The sequence below is a fragment of the Elgaria multicarinata genome, chromosome 2, assembly GCF_023053635.1.
Source record: "Elgaria multicarinata webbii isolate HBS135686 ecotype San Diego chromosome 2, rElgMul1.1.pri, whole genome shotgun sequence".
NCBI classification, from domain to species: domain Eukaryota; kingdom Metazoa; phylum Chordata; class Lepidosauria; order Squamata; family Anguidae; genus Elgaria; species Elgaria multicarinata.
The window spans coordinates 140,886,723-140,901,542 of NC_086172.1; the positions used below are offsets into that span (position 1 = coordinate 140,886,723).

General features: G+C 39.0%; 1 protein-coding gene across 1 annotated transcript in view; it reads left to right on the plus strand.

Moving 5' to 3' along the window:
• NUBPL (NUBP iron-sulfur cluster assembly factor, mitochondrial) overlaps nt 1-14,820 on the plus strand; it is an 80,882-nt gene that overhangs the window by 39,174 nt on the left and 26,888 nt on the right. Inside the window, exon 7 of the mRNA XM_063118893.1 lies at nt 12,023-12,116. Coding sequence (XP_062974963.1) covers nt 12,023-12,116 — 94 coding nt within the window. The remainder of the gene's footprint in view (nt 1-12,022; nt 12,117-14,820) is intronic.

Consider the following 14,820-nt stretch of genomic DNA (forward strand, 5'->3'; position numbering starts at 1 on the left):
CTTCAGTTTTGAATAGTAAAGAAAAAATTAAATATTTGGGTATTAAGATTACTAAAAATTTAGAAGATTTGGAAAGTGAAAATTTAAATGGATTGAAAAAAGAGGTAATAGAAAAGTTAAAGAAGTATAAGAAACTGAATCTTTCTTGGTTTGGAAGAATAGCTCTAATAAAGATGAAAATTTTGCCAAAGATCAATTTTATTTTCAGGATGTTACCAATAAGAATTTCAGATTTAGAGTTAAAAAGTTGGCAGAATCTTATAAATAATTACTGCAATGCGGAGAAGAAAGCAAGAATTAACAAAAGTAAATGGTATATAAATCAAAAGAAGGGTGGATTGGGTCTCCCGAACCTTGAGTACTATTATATAGCAAATAGGTTAAGGCACATTGTTGAAGCAATTTTAGGGGTAGGGGACTTAGAATGGATGGAAGAAAATACATTAGATAATATTGAGCTAAATTTGCAGAATGTATTTTTTAAGGAAAAAGGGAAGGGTAATTGGCTTAACGAAATAGATAATTACTTTTTGAAGTTCCATTGGGAACTTTGGAATAAATATAAAAAGGAATTGCTTTCAATTAATTCCCCTTTAACACCAGTGATAATGCTAAAGAAATTTCCTGAAAATTTAAAGAATAGATTAGGTAAAGTTTTAAAGGAGAAAAATAAAATGAGATTAAGTGAATGGTTAAAGGGGATGAATACAAGAGAGAGGTTGGAAGATGTTTTAAAAGATCTGAAATTATCATGGTTAAACTATGGGCAATTGGAACAATGGACTAAAAATTGGGTAAAAGAAAATAGAGAGTGTGGAGACAAGACGAAATTTGAGGAATTAATTGAAAAAAAAGGAATTGATAAGGGACAAAATATAGGGATAAAAGGGTTAATGAGTCAACTATACAATATATTAATTGAGAAAGGAGTGTGGGATAGCAGTGGGAAAGTGGTTTGGGAGACTGATTTGAAGATACAGATAGGACAGCAGAGATGGGAGGGATTATGGAGACAGAGAGTGTTGAGAAATATGTCAGTAAGAATAAAGGAGAATTACTACAAACTGGTATGGAGGTGGTATTTAACTCCGGTTAGATTAAATAAGATTAATAATCAGCTTTCAGCAGATTGTTGGAGGGGATGTGGTGAAAAAGGAACGTATTTACATATGTGGTGGGACTGTAAACATGTGCAAAAGTTGTGGAAGATGGTTTTTTATGAGATTGAGCAGATAGTGGGATTTAAAGTAGAAGTCACACCAAGGATTGCACTACTTTCACCGCAAGAAGAACTTAAATGTAATAAAGAAACGAAAGAGCTAATAACGAATCTGTTGACGGCTGTGAGACTGATTGTAGCCAGGAACTGGAAGATGCAAGGAGACTATTGTATTGAAGAATGGTATAAAGAAGTGTGGGACATTGCTATAAATGATAAATTGACATGTAATATTAAAATGAAAAAAGGTATAGCAAAAACAAATGATTTTGAGGGTATATGGAAAAAGTTCCTGGAGTTTGTATTTTCTAAAGGCAGTGGGAAACCACCAACAGAAGAAACTATGAGTTTTTGGAAACAGGAATGAGATCCCGAGGGGGGGGGAGCACTGTTATGTTTAGCATAAATATGTTTAATAGGCAAAATTTGAATATTTGATATTAAGGTAATTTTATGTATATGTAACAAGTGTTTTTTATTTGATGTTTTGTTGTTGTTATATGTTGTTTAATAAAAAATTTAAAAAAAAAAAAAAAAAAAGTTTGCGAAAGACTGAAGTTAGTTGAATATTGATTTCCAGTTCTATAGTATGGTCCCCGAAAACAATATCCCTTCTGTTAAGAGCTGGTGCAGTGGATCTCCTAACCACAGTTAAGAGGTTACTGGCAGATGTGTGATTGCACACTCCATTTCCTCTCTAGGTCAAATGCCCCCTTCTCAGCTTTAACGTGTGGCATAACATCTGTGCCATAGTTACATCAGTTAACTCTAACCAAGGTATTTGAGACTTGTGTTACATAAACTACTTAAGCCTGGTTAGAGTTAACTATAGTCCTCCATATTCCTGCATATATGTTGCCTCTCTGTATTATCATTATCATGATGAAATACCATAACTATGTTTAGGAAAGTAGGCAGTAGTGACGCATTTGCTGTAAATGCAAGAGGCATGTATATGTTATGGTAAATTTCAGGAATTCAGTAAAATTTAACGGTTGCCAATAAGGCCTTGCGTTTTAAAGAGATCAGTAGGACGTGTCAGAAAACTGACTTTGTTAGCCGTCCAGTAGAGTGCCTTCAGTAAATGTATTTCATCCTCATCTCCATTATTGAGTGTAAAGGATGACATTTACAATAATATTTGATAATTGTAATTTTAAATGACAGAATCGGATGCTTGCTCTGTTGCGGAAGTGAGTATTTTCTGTGTATGTAGGCACCCATGTGTGCTGGGTTTATACTGTGAAACAGAATATCTTATATGTTTGAACGATAATGCATCGTATTTTGACTGTACCTTGTATCAATACATTTGAAACAGTAAGAAAATATATTTTAGATGGGTAGCAACCTCCACCTTCTGGGTAGCAACCTCCACCTTCTCCTATGTATATGGTTGTTGCTGATAGCATTAGTTAACATTATAGCATTAGTTAACATTATTATGTGAATGTCATTGACAAGTAGTTTTTTAAATGTGATCTTAACTTGTCAGAAACAAAAATTAGTCCCAGAGTTTGAACTCCACTTTTGATTACACAGACCTTTTATAATAAGCAAACTGGACGGAATTGCAGTGCAGTGACAAATTTCTGTTTTGATGTTATGCAATATTAATTTGTTACTAGGCTTTCAGGCAAAAACGAAGTATTATCTCCCCCATGTGTACTTAACAAGTGAAAACTATTGCAATAAGCAAGAAAGCTACAGGCATTAATGTGTCACAGAACATTTAAAGAGTGGATTTATCTTCTCATTATAGTTCATATTCCCAAAAGTAATTTCCCATATATGGTGTGGATAGTATTTGTAAAAAACTTTTTTTGACAATGTGTTGCTCTTGCAAGTATATTTTCATATCAAAAATAATTTTAAAGAAAGCTGCTATTCTTCTAAGGATAAGGTTGTGGAGACGTTTTGGGACTGGTTCAGAAGTAATGACCATTTGATTCCCTCCCTGAACTTCCTTGTTTGCTGTTATTTCCAAATCGGCGAGCTATGGTTTGTAGTACAAATTGGGAACCATGTAAAGAAGTTTCCAGTTTTGGGTTGGAAGGTATGCAAAACTGTAGTTTATCAATCCAGATATAATGGCAAACCATCATTTGCCAGAACAAGGAAGGACATGAGGGAGAATGGAGATATGATGGGAGAATGGAACATGCAGTTTTGAGGATGGTCAAGACATTATATAAGCATAAATCCTTCTTGGACCTTATTGACATGCACTTCTTAAGTAGTGCATGTTGGCTCATATACATCAGATTGGATCCAGTGGGCTCTGTTAGCAGAATTGGCAGTGGAGTGATTCTCTTGACAGCCCCCCTGCAAGCTGTCAAAATCTGCTCTAGAGGGTGGCACAGAGGGCTGCAATGGGGAGAAAATATGGAGAAGGTCCTATTACATTAGCGGATGTCTGCTAGTGTAAAGTTGGATTTAACTCATAACGGCCAATATTTTGAGGAATAATTCATAATTTCTATTCTGTCCTTCAGAAACCTCATTAACCCTTAAATATTCTTTGTAACCTTTGATTTTAATCTTTTAATCCTCATGCCAAACCTAAGTATATGTAGTTGCTCAATTTATCCCTTGCTGCCTTTTTCTCATTCTTGCTTATTTCAACAAACCATAGTTTAATCCAAGCAGAGTTGCTCCCCTCCCCCCTAGTTCAGTCATAACAATAAAGTAGTTTAGTTTGATGCAGGAACTGGATGCTTCCAAATTCCTTATAGCCACACCAGAGGGGAGGAAGGAACATGCAAACTCTAGTGTTGCTTCTGCTTGCTCACATAGTGCTAAATTAGGGGTGGGAAACCTGGGGTTGTTAGAAGTTGTTAGACTCCAAATCCCATCAGCCCCAGTCAGCATGGGCAATGGTCAGGGGTGATGATGGAATCCAACAACATTTGGAGAAGTTCCCCAGCTCTGCGCTAAATAATGGTTTAGCGTTGAGTCCAAAGTGGAACTTAACAGTGCAGCTTGGCTAGAACATTGTAAATATGTCTCATTTCTCAGTCAAAGATTTTTTTAAAAAATCTATTCCCCAAACATGACATTACCGCAAAAGCACAATTCGCAGTTTCTTCTCTTCTCTCTGGCCTTCCTTCTTCTCACATCAGTCCGTTGGTTTCTGTTCACCACTCTGCCGCAAAGATCATCTTCTTGGCTCGCCGCTCTGACCATGTTACTCCGCTTCTGAAATCTCTTCATTGGCTTCCAATTCACTTCAGAATCCAATATAAACTTCTCCTGTTAACCTTCAAAGCTTTTCATGGTCTAGCTCCTTCCTATCTCTCCTCTCTCATCTCACACTATTGCCCCGCTCGTGCTCTTCGCTCCTCTGATGCCATGTTTCTCGCCTGCCCAAGAGCCTCTACTTCCCTTGCTCGGCTCCGTCCATTTTCTTCTGCTGCCCCTTATGCCTGGAACGCTCTTCCAGAACATTTGAGAACTACAACTTCAATCGCAGCTTTTAAAGCTCAACTAAAAACTTTTCTTTTTCCTAAAGCTTTTAAAACTTGATGTTGCGCAGACTTTATACTGTTATTTTTACCCTACCCTGTGCCTGCTTACCCTACCCTGTGCCTGTTTGCATTCTCTTCCCCTCCTTATTGTTTTACTATGATTTTATTAGATTGTAAGCCTATGCGGCAGAGTCTTGCTATTTACTGTTTTACTCTGTACAGCACCATGTACATTGATGGTGCTATATAAATAAATAAATAATAATAATAATAATAATAATAATACTCTTCAAATGATACGTATTGTATAATCTATTATTAGAACGGAACCCTGAATACCGATTGCTTCAAAAGTTGCTTGTGTTGCCTCATAAGGAATGTGTCATTCGGAGTACTTACTTGGAATGCATATTACGTGAATACCTAGAATTTTTATTTTTAATTTGTCACATATTCATAGTGATTGATTACAGCAATTTACACAGAAGTTTTAGTGATGTTCTTGAATGGCGGAAAACACATGGCAGTTAATTACGTTGCTCTAACAATAAATGTCAAGGAAATTCTTCCTTTAAAAAAAAGATGAATGCTGTGCTTAAGTAAAGTGCAATTACATTGCCAACATCTGAAATGTTTCGCAACATAATGTACATATTGAATCAGTGAGCATTTTAGCGTTTTCCACACATGCACAATGGCTGACAGATGGTGGGTGTTACAGGTATAATTTTGTAACCAACTCTCACTTGTACGTCTGCCAGAGGGAATTCCTTTTACTGTAATGTTTTGTTAATTTGAGCCCATTTATATGCAAACACCTCTTTGTGCAGTAGGAATAGACACACTTCTTTGGTCACTAGGATTAGGACTAGATTAGGACTTTCTACCATGATTTGGTAGAAAGTTGCTTACAAATAAGACTAGCTTCAACTTTTGCCCTGAAAAAATGTATCGTCTAGAATAACTTATTTAACTCCCACTTTTCTTAGCCAGAAACTGGTATTACTCTGATTCATAGAATCATAGAATAGCAAAGTTGGAAGGGGCCTATAAGGCCGAGTCCAACCCCCTGCTCAATGCAGGAATCCATCTTAAAGCATACCTGGCAGATGGTTGTCCAGATGCCTCTTGAATATCTCTAGTGTGGGAGAGCCCACGACCTCTTAAGGTAAGTGGTTCCATTGTCTTACTGCTGTAATATTCAGGAAGTTTTTCCTGATGTCCAGCTGGAATCTGGCTGCCTGTAACTTGAACCCATTATTTCGTGTCCTGCACCCTGGAAGGATCGAGAAGAGATCCTGGCCCTCCTCTGTGTGAAACCTTTCAAGTATTTGAAGAGTGCTGTCATGTCTCCCCTCAATCTTCTCTTATCCAGGCTAATCATGCCCCGTTCTTTCAGTCTCTCTGAAATAATGAAATGGCTTGTCATGAAAAGCAGCAAAGGGGCTAATAATGCAGAATGCTCTCTCTTTTAATAAGGACACGATCTGCAACCCTGCTGCACTGACGCGTGTTCCTGTCTTGAGCAGGTTGTCTAGTCCTTACGAAATGCATGTGTTCCTGGGAACTTGGACATCATGTCTAACAATGATTGAACTGCCAACACCGCTTCATTGGTCTGAGCTGTGTCAACAATTCTTAGCTTGGAGTTGAAAACAAGCAACACCCCATTCCTTCCATGACTAGATGCAAGATGAGCTGCGAGCAGCTGTAACTGCTCCAATTTCATTAACATCCTTGTGCTTGTTGCACATGGCTGAGAAGGCGTCCCAATTTCCAGGTATTCCTGGTATTTTCATGGGCTTAGCTGCATTGGTGCTATGGGTTGGTGGATCATGCCCTGTGATTTAAAACCTTAAGGTTTAAGATTGTGTGCTTGTTTTTAAACTGGCACTTAACAGTGAAAATCATGTGCATCTTAAGCAGGAAATTTGGATTAAATTTAGAACAGTGATTAACTTAGTTCTAACCGGGTCTCCAGGAGTTAGGAAACAGTGATATCCATTAAAATTCCTTTCTTTCTTTCTTTCTTTCTTTCTTTCTTTCTTTCTTTCTCTTTTGCATTAATTGCAAAACCTAGGCTTGAACATTGATTAATGATATGTACATAATAATTATAATTTTTATATAATATTTTAATGGAAACTTTTTCCAAGGCCTACTTGAGCTTTGTGGTTCAGAAAGAAAAAGCTATATATGAGAAGGTAGAGCTAGAACTGGAGGTGATCCTCTTGCATTGTGAAGAGGAGGAAATTAGGAAAAGAGAACTGCAGGCAAACACTAGAGGAATTTTAGAAAAAAAAGTTGGTTGAATCGCACCAAACACTGTTGCTGTGCAGCTGAAATCTCATTTAATTAGTACATGCGTTTTGGCGTGGATGAAGTTATACATTGTATAAAAGCCAAGCTAACACTTGATTTGAGATCACATTGCTATTGAAAAACAAGATCATGTACACTGCTTATCTTGCCTGCTTTTACTCATCAGTCTTCATTGAGTTTTTATCATGGGTTAAGAACAATACAATAAAATACTACATAATGAAGACTTTCCTCTAAAATAGAGGTGCTGAATCTCTTTTATCAGGAGGGCCGAATTCCATTTTGGAGAAACTTTCCAGAACTGCATTTCATTGGTTGGTAGGGCAAAAGGCAAACAGGGCAGGGCCAAAATACCACAAATACCAGTCTATTTTAGTTTATAGCTCTTACTTTCAGTAACTAAGCCTTAGGAGAGGGGATAAAACTGCACAATAGCCAGAGAACCACCAAATAATCATTGGTTGGAAGGAAAAGAGGTGGTGGTGGTGGGGAATGTAAACCCAGGGGGGCAGATTTGGTCCCTGGGCCTTAGGGCCCCTCTGCTCTAAAGAGACACTGCACTCCAATACATTTTTCAATCGATTGATTGATAATATCTTTTTATGCCGAATATATCTTTGTCATCTATATCTAATTATACAAAGTCTTGGAAGACTTTATCAAGTTTCAAAACTGCTCTTTTGAAAGGGATTCAGTGTTTGTCTCTTGAGAGCTGATTGAAGAAATTTTGTATCTTGTCTCTTGCCATCATTGCAGACATTCTTAATATGTTAGAATTACAAATGTTTACCTGCTGGATTAGTGCTCAGTAGCACTTTCCACCTTCAGATAAATCTCATCATCCACATTTATCAAGTGGGGGGCAATGTGATGCACCATTCTTAGTCTGTACTGTTGACAAGAATAAATCTTCAGAAGAAGAAGAAGATATATAGATTTAGGTAGAAGAGTAATGGTTATACCAAACTGATTCTTTCCCCAAAACAAAGACTATGGATGGTACTAGGATCCCTCCTAAGTCCCTGGTCATGCATACAAGCCTACCTGCAGTATGTGAGTAGCAACTATGCAGACAAACACTTAAATGCATGTAGGTTGGGGGAAAGGATTATTACCATAATCCTGCTCCCTCCTGCCTTTACACACTTACTGTATGCATGCAGATCACCTGAAAAGGCAAATGTATGGAGAAGACTATTGGGACAGAAGAAACGTCTAGGGATATAAATCAGGAATGCTTTGCTGTTCCATAACCAGCACCTTTATTAGCAGATTCACCCTATTTAAAATTATGGAACTCACTGGGTCACCTTGCGTTGACCACCTTCTCTAAGCCTAAGGCACAGGAGGTCTTGTGAGGATAATTGGGTGGATCAGCCTTCTCCAACTTGGTGACTTCTAGAGGTGTTGGACTGTGATTGTCATAATGCCCTAACTAGCTGTGCTATGCTAGTTAGGGGAGTATGGGAAGCCAATGTGGTGTGGTGGCTAAAGTATTGGACTGGGAGCCAAGAGATCCGGGTTCTAGTCCCCACTCAGCCATGGAAACCCACTGGGTGACTTTGGGCCAGTCACACACTCTCAGCCCAACCCATCTCACAGGGTTGTTGTTGTGAGGATAAAATGGAGGAGAAGGAGGATTATGTATGCTGCCTTGGGTTTCTTGGAGAAAAAAATGTGGGATATAAATGCAATAATAAATAAATATATTAATAAATAAATTATAGTCCAACACATCTGGAGGGCACCAGGTTGGGCAAAGCTGGGGGTGAATAGTGTATACCACCCTCTGCTTCTTCGAAGGAAGCATGGAATAAAAATGTGAAGATGAAATCCTGCTGCATACCATTTCACTATTTGAAAACATACTTATATACTTGGCTAACTTATCTTACTGTTGTGCATTACGCTCCTTCTTGTGTCTGTCTTCCAGCACATCTAGTGCTAATCTGCTGTCAAAAAGCGTATTTTACTTTTATGAAGCTTTTTTACTAGCTTTCCTTGGCATTTATTTATTTATTTATTTATTTTTAAATAATTCCATGCCTACTTTGAAAAAGAAGTTGAAAACAATGACTCTTCAAGCATAAGTAGCTTTGTAATAACGAATCAAAGGATCAGCAATAGATTTTATAAGTAAGGTCAATTTATATAGCTTCTGAAGACCTAAATATGTCAGTCACTTTTGAAAGCCATCCAAAGCACTGAATGATAATAAACTTGATTATAAAATGTATGCGGCCCTTTTTATGCTCTGTTCAATTACTTGTCATTGTGTTCACATTCACTGAATAAGAGGCCTTAGCTGAAATGTGCTTGTTCGTTCAGTTGAATCCACCCTTGCTAAATCAGTTTTATATATCCCATGTCTGGCTTCAGTTACCACCTTTGACAACACTTTTTAGAGCTTAGTTTCTAAAATACGTGTCGCTTAATCGGAGGTGACAAGAAGCCTGCCTCAAGGGAAGTCACAAACTACCCTTCTCATTTTCTAATGGGGCTTATCTTGCTGCTTCTACTGGTGGTTCAACAATGTTCTTGTTCATAGAAATTGGGAGGGTATTGGGACAAGACTGGGAGCCCACAAACCTGAATAGGACATGGAAAATGAATAATTGCTAAATTAAAATGGAGCATTCTTCGTCTCAATCAACTACATAGAAGCATCAAGTTAGAAATGGACTTTGGCCCTGGTTAGGCCTCATCTAGAGTATTGCGTCCAGTTCTGGGCTCCACAATTCAAGAAGGACGCAGACAAGCTGGAGTGTGTTCAGAGGAGGGCGACCAGGATGATCAGGGGTCTGGAAACAAAGCCCTATGAAGAGAGACTGAAAGAACTGGGCATGTTTAGCCTGGAGAAGAGAAGATAGAGGGGAGACATGATCAGGTTGTCACACAGAGGAGGGCCAGGATATCTTCTCGATCCTCCCAGAGTATAGGACAAGGAATAATGGACTCAAGTTAAAGGAAGCCAGATTCCAGCTGGACATCAGAAAAAACTTCCTGACTGTTAGAGCAGTGCGACAATGGAATCAGTTACCCAGGGAGGTTGTGGGCTCTCCCACACTAGAGGCCTTCAAGAGGCAGCTGGACAAGCATCTGTCGGGGATGCTTTAGGGTGGATTCCTGCATTGAGCAGGGGGTTGGACTCGATGGCCTTGTAAGCCCCTTCCAACTCTGCTATTCTATGATTCTATGACCATCTACTCCCACCCCCTGCTCAATGCAGGCTCTGCAAAGCGGGATTCAACTACAGTATCCCTGGCAAATGGCTGTTCGCCCTCTTCTTAAATATCTCCAGTGAAGGAGAGCCTGCCAAGTCCTGAGGGAGCCTGTTCCACTGTTAAGAAACTCTCACTGTTAGGTGGTTTCTCCCAACGTTTAACCAGATCTGATTCTGTTCCATTTCCATTTGTTCTAGTCCTGCTTTCTGAAACAATGGAGAACAACTCTGTCTCATCTTCTGCATGATGGTCTTTCAGATATTTGAAGGCTGCTATTACGTCCCCTTTTAGTCTTCTCTTTTCTAGGCAACTACAACTACATATTGGCATGATTCGGATGCAAAGGCCACATTAGGACAGAATGCTAAACTACAGTTTAGCACAGTGAGAATAATCTAGAGTGAACCTTGGGCTTCCCTACTCCCTTCCCTTTCAGTGCTGCTGCAAGGAGGAGTTTGGAAGCCTTTGCTTCTGTTTTTAACTACAGTTACTCACTAACGTTACTTCCAAACGGGGACAGCCTATGATTAGCCTTAACTATGATTTAGGAGGGAAAGCCACAGTTTGAAGCTGTGAGTGGGTTTGGAAATAATGAGCCTCTTCAGATGACACGCTAAGCCACGGTGGTTAAAACATTTTGAGCAAAATGTTATGGCATAGTGGGTGCTGTAAACCATTCCTAACTATGGTGGATACATAACTGTGGTTGAAACACGCTCACTAACCCTTTGCTGCAAAAGGGTTAGTGGCCTAACCATGTTGTCTGAACAGGCCCTATAAGTAAATGCGATAATTGGAAATAGATTGTGTTCTCTTCTCTCCTCTTCACAGCTGCACTGGCGGATAGGAGAGGGAGGAACACGTAAGTTTAGAGTCTATGTGACTCTAAACCATAATTTAGTATTACAAGTAAACCATAATACTGAGTTTGATTCTGTTTTTTTGTCTTGTTGAGTGTAAAGAAAACACTGTTGCATGCACAAAAGAGAAGGAATAGGAAAGGGAAGCATGTGTGCCTGAGGCTTGCCATGGCCTGCTTGTATAGTGAAAACCAGGGTTACCTGGTTATGTCTGAATCAGGTCATTATTACTTAATGGGAGTTTCTTAAGATTTTCATCTTTCAGAAGGTAAACTATTTCAGTTCAGCATGGACTCCTCAAAAACCAAAGCATAAAGCATCGCAGATTTTAGGGAACTGGTAGAACAGGAAGTCACTCTCTAAAAGTCATACCTATTACTGATAGTATATTCCACTTTGAGCTTCAGCAATAGATATAAATTAAACCATGTTGGTTCCTTTTATCAATATTACGCTTCCATGATACTTCTGTGATATGTATTTAATAAAAATTCAATTGTCAGTCAGATCCTTGGGTCTCTGTGCTAATCTGACCTCAGTGGGTACACTTGCTCCTCATTCCACAACTTGCTCCTCATTCCACAAGTCCTCTGCTGCCACAGTGGACTTGAAGGAAGAAGGCTACAGTAATCCTGCTTTATCCATTTGTTCTTTGTACAAATTGTAAGATCTGTTGGAGATTTGAAACTGCGTTCCCCACTCACACACTCCTACCCCCTGCCCTGTGATTCCCCACCCTTGCCATATGATCTGCAGAGGGCTTTTCATGTAACATAAGCAGTGATCCTTGGCATGTGGTGTTGGTACTGAGCACCCGGCTACAAACAGGACTTGCTTAGAAACTCCCTGCACCGATGATGAACGCCAGAGTAAGTTCAACCCATGTGTTTAAGATGAGCTTTTTCCTAATTTATCTGTGACCTTTTCTAGGTTGACTGGCACCAACTGGATTATCTGGTAATTGACATGCCTCCTGGGACAGGAGATGTACAACTGTCAATCTCGCAGAATATCCCAATTGCAGGTATCTTCCACAGCTTTATAGTTCAATCTATACATGTCTACTCAGATGTAAGCCCCATTGTATTTGCTTGGGCTTACTCCCAGATAAGCACCAATAGGATTGCAGCCTTAACTATGATCAAAAATGAAATGTACAAATACGTTTTTTGAATGGCAGTAAAACAAAACCACACACATTAACAGGCATCCAGAAGGGAGAGGCCATTCCATGGGCACACTCCATCTGTGCACCTGGCTCTTCCTTCTGTATTTCCCTTTTCACGCTGTCTCTTCCCCTCCCCCTGAATAGCACTTTAACTTCCCTGAGGTCAAAAGATAGCTTGAGAATTAGGAGTAGGAGATGTTTACAGGGAAAATGTATGCACTGTTTTCCCTTTGCATTTTAACTACTTTGGCCTCTGGAGTTTAAAGAGTGGTTTGACATGAGGGAAGGGGGCAGGGTCACAGGGAAAGAGACCATCTGGAAGGAAGCAATTGTGTGTGCTGAACATGTATGTTTCAGCACACTTTTGATCCTGGCCATAGAAAACTAGAGCTGATTTAATGCCTAGATAGACAAAAATATAATAGTAGTGAAATTAATATTAAGAAAAAGAACCATCCAGTAAGTATTGATAGTGTGAAAATAAAACTCACAAGGTCATGCAAATGAGATTGCTCAATCAAAACATCTATAATTAGTTGTTGTTGTTGTTTTAAAAAAAGAGTAGATTTTTTTAAAAAAATTAGGATGGTTGATCTGGTTTACATGATTTTTGGATCTATGATTCCTTTGTACACAATACATATCGTAAATTGCATTTAACTGTATTTCTGACACGATATAACAAGAAGTATGTAAGAGTGTTCCAAGATAATCGGGCATGAGACACAAATTTTTTACTAAGCCTTCCCAAACCTGGTTACCCGGAAAGTATGTGTAAGAAGAAGTTGCATACTTACACATGATTTGAGTAATCTTGAGTTTGTCTGGCAGCCCTGTCTAGTGAGTAATAAAGAAGAGATAACAAATTAAATGTACAGGCTGAATTCAGGCATCATGCTAAGCCATGATTAAAGGGCCTTTACTAATGTCCAAAACGACAAGCTATGGTTTCAATTAGGTGGCAAATGGAATTAGAAGCTAAAGTTTGTTCGATAGTTACAGCTATTGCTCTACCACAGTGCCAAGAAATGGAAGTGCTTTGCAGGTGTTGTGGGAAGAGCACATATGCAGCTATAAACCATGGTTTGCCTGGTTTGGTTGGAAACTCAGATTGTGAACTTGGTAACTGAAATAAGCCATTAATTGGCCTAGTTTCCTGAGTAGTCATTATGAATAAAATGTATAAAAGGGAACACACACACTCACTAAAAATTACCATAGATTAGGAGCTTAGTATGGGATGTATTGACATCAAAACTGACAAACTACAACAATTTTCATTGGGATTAAAAGGAGCTCTTTAAATCTTCCCTATTCAAATGGGAACTATTTTTCAGCGAACAACTGCGGCACATGGGAATAGGGTTTTTCTCATCAATTTGGAGAATTGCCAAATTACTGGGGAAAACTCACATAATACTCCCCAGCCATGTAAAAGCAGCTTGCAGAAACATAGTTCCTGGATGGCTAGGACAGTGTATAAAACAGAGGTGTTGAACCTTTTTCAGCCTGAGGGCCAAATGGGGACTACATTCAAATGAGGCAGGCCCAATATACCAGTTTAAAGCTTTCATTGCCAGTAACTAAGCCTTAGGACAGGCATTTCAACCTTTTAGAAGGGGGGCGGGGAATCTGCACAAAAGCCAGGAAACTACCAAGTGGTTGGTGATCAGGGAAAAAGAGAAATAGGTGTGGCCCTCCAGGAAATTCTGGAGGGCCAGATTTGACCCCCAGGAAGGCTGGCACCCCTGGTTTAAAGGCACCACGTACTAGCACTGCAAGAACAAGCATTTAGAATTGGTATTAGCATGACAGTTATGCAAAAGGTATGGAACAGGCTTGTTGTCAACAAGTCACCTGGTCACTCTTATTGGCTAGCAATTGCCCTCAGATGGCCAATTGTGGTGTAGAACCCCTGATTTGCAACACATTCCCCAGCATGAACCCAGTCCTTTAAAAACAAAAACACCATTGGGCATGCTTAGTTGAGTATCATGTAGACCTCTTTGAGATTTTTTTTTGTTGAAAGAGGTATGTGCACATTCTAAAACCCCAATAAGGTAAATACTGCTGGAACTCTAGACAATTACTGGGCCACTTCATTCACACCAGAAGCCTCCTGGCTTGTTTTGTAAAGACCTAATTTAAGTATAACCAGGAAATCTGCATTGCAGACCAAGGTAGTAGCCTATATGCCTCATAAGAACTCAAGGAGGACCCTCCTAGATCAGACCGAGGGTCTAACTAGTCCATCATTCTGTTCGCATAGTAACCAACCAAATGCTGATAGGAAGCCCGCAAGGAGAACATGAGCACAATGGCACTCTCCTGTTCATGTTCTGTTTGGTTTAGTTTTATAGAAATGATAAAATGATTTTCAGTGAACTGGCTTTTCAAGGTAGGGAAGCTGACTGTTAAATAAAAACATTAGTGACTTCATTTTTATTAAAGAATGTTTACGACACAGGAATGAATTTCTGCATACAAGATTGTGAAGAAAATGAAAGCCAACTCAGTACATGTCAAAAGAAGCATAATCCATGCAATGTCTTGTTCATTC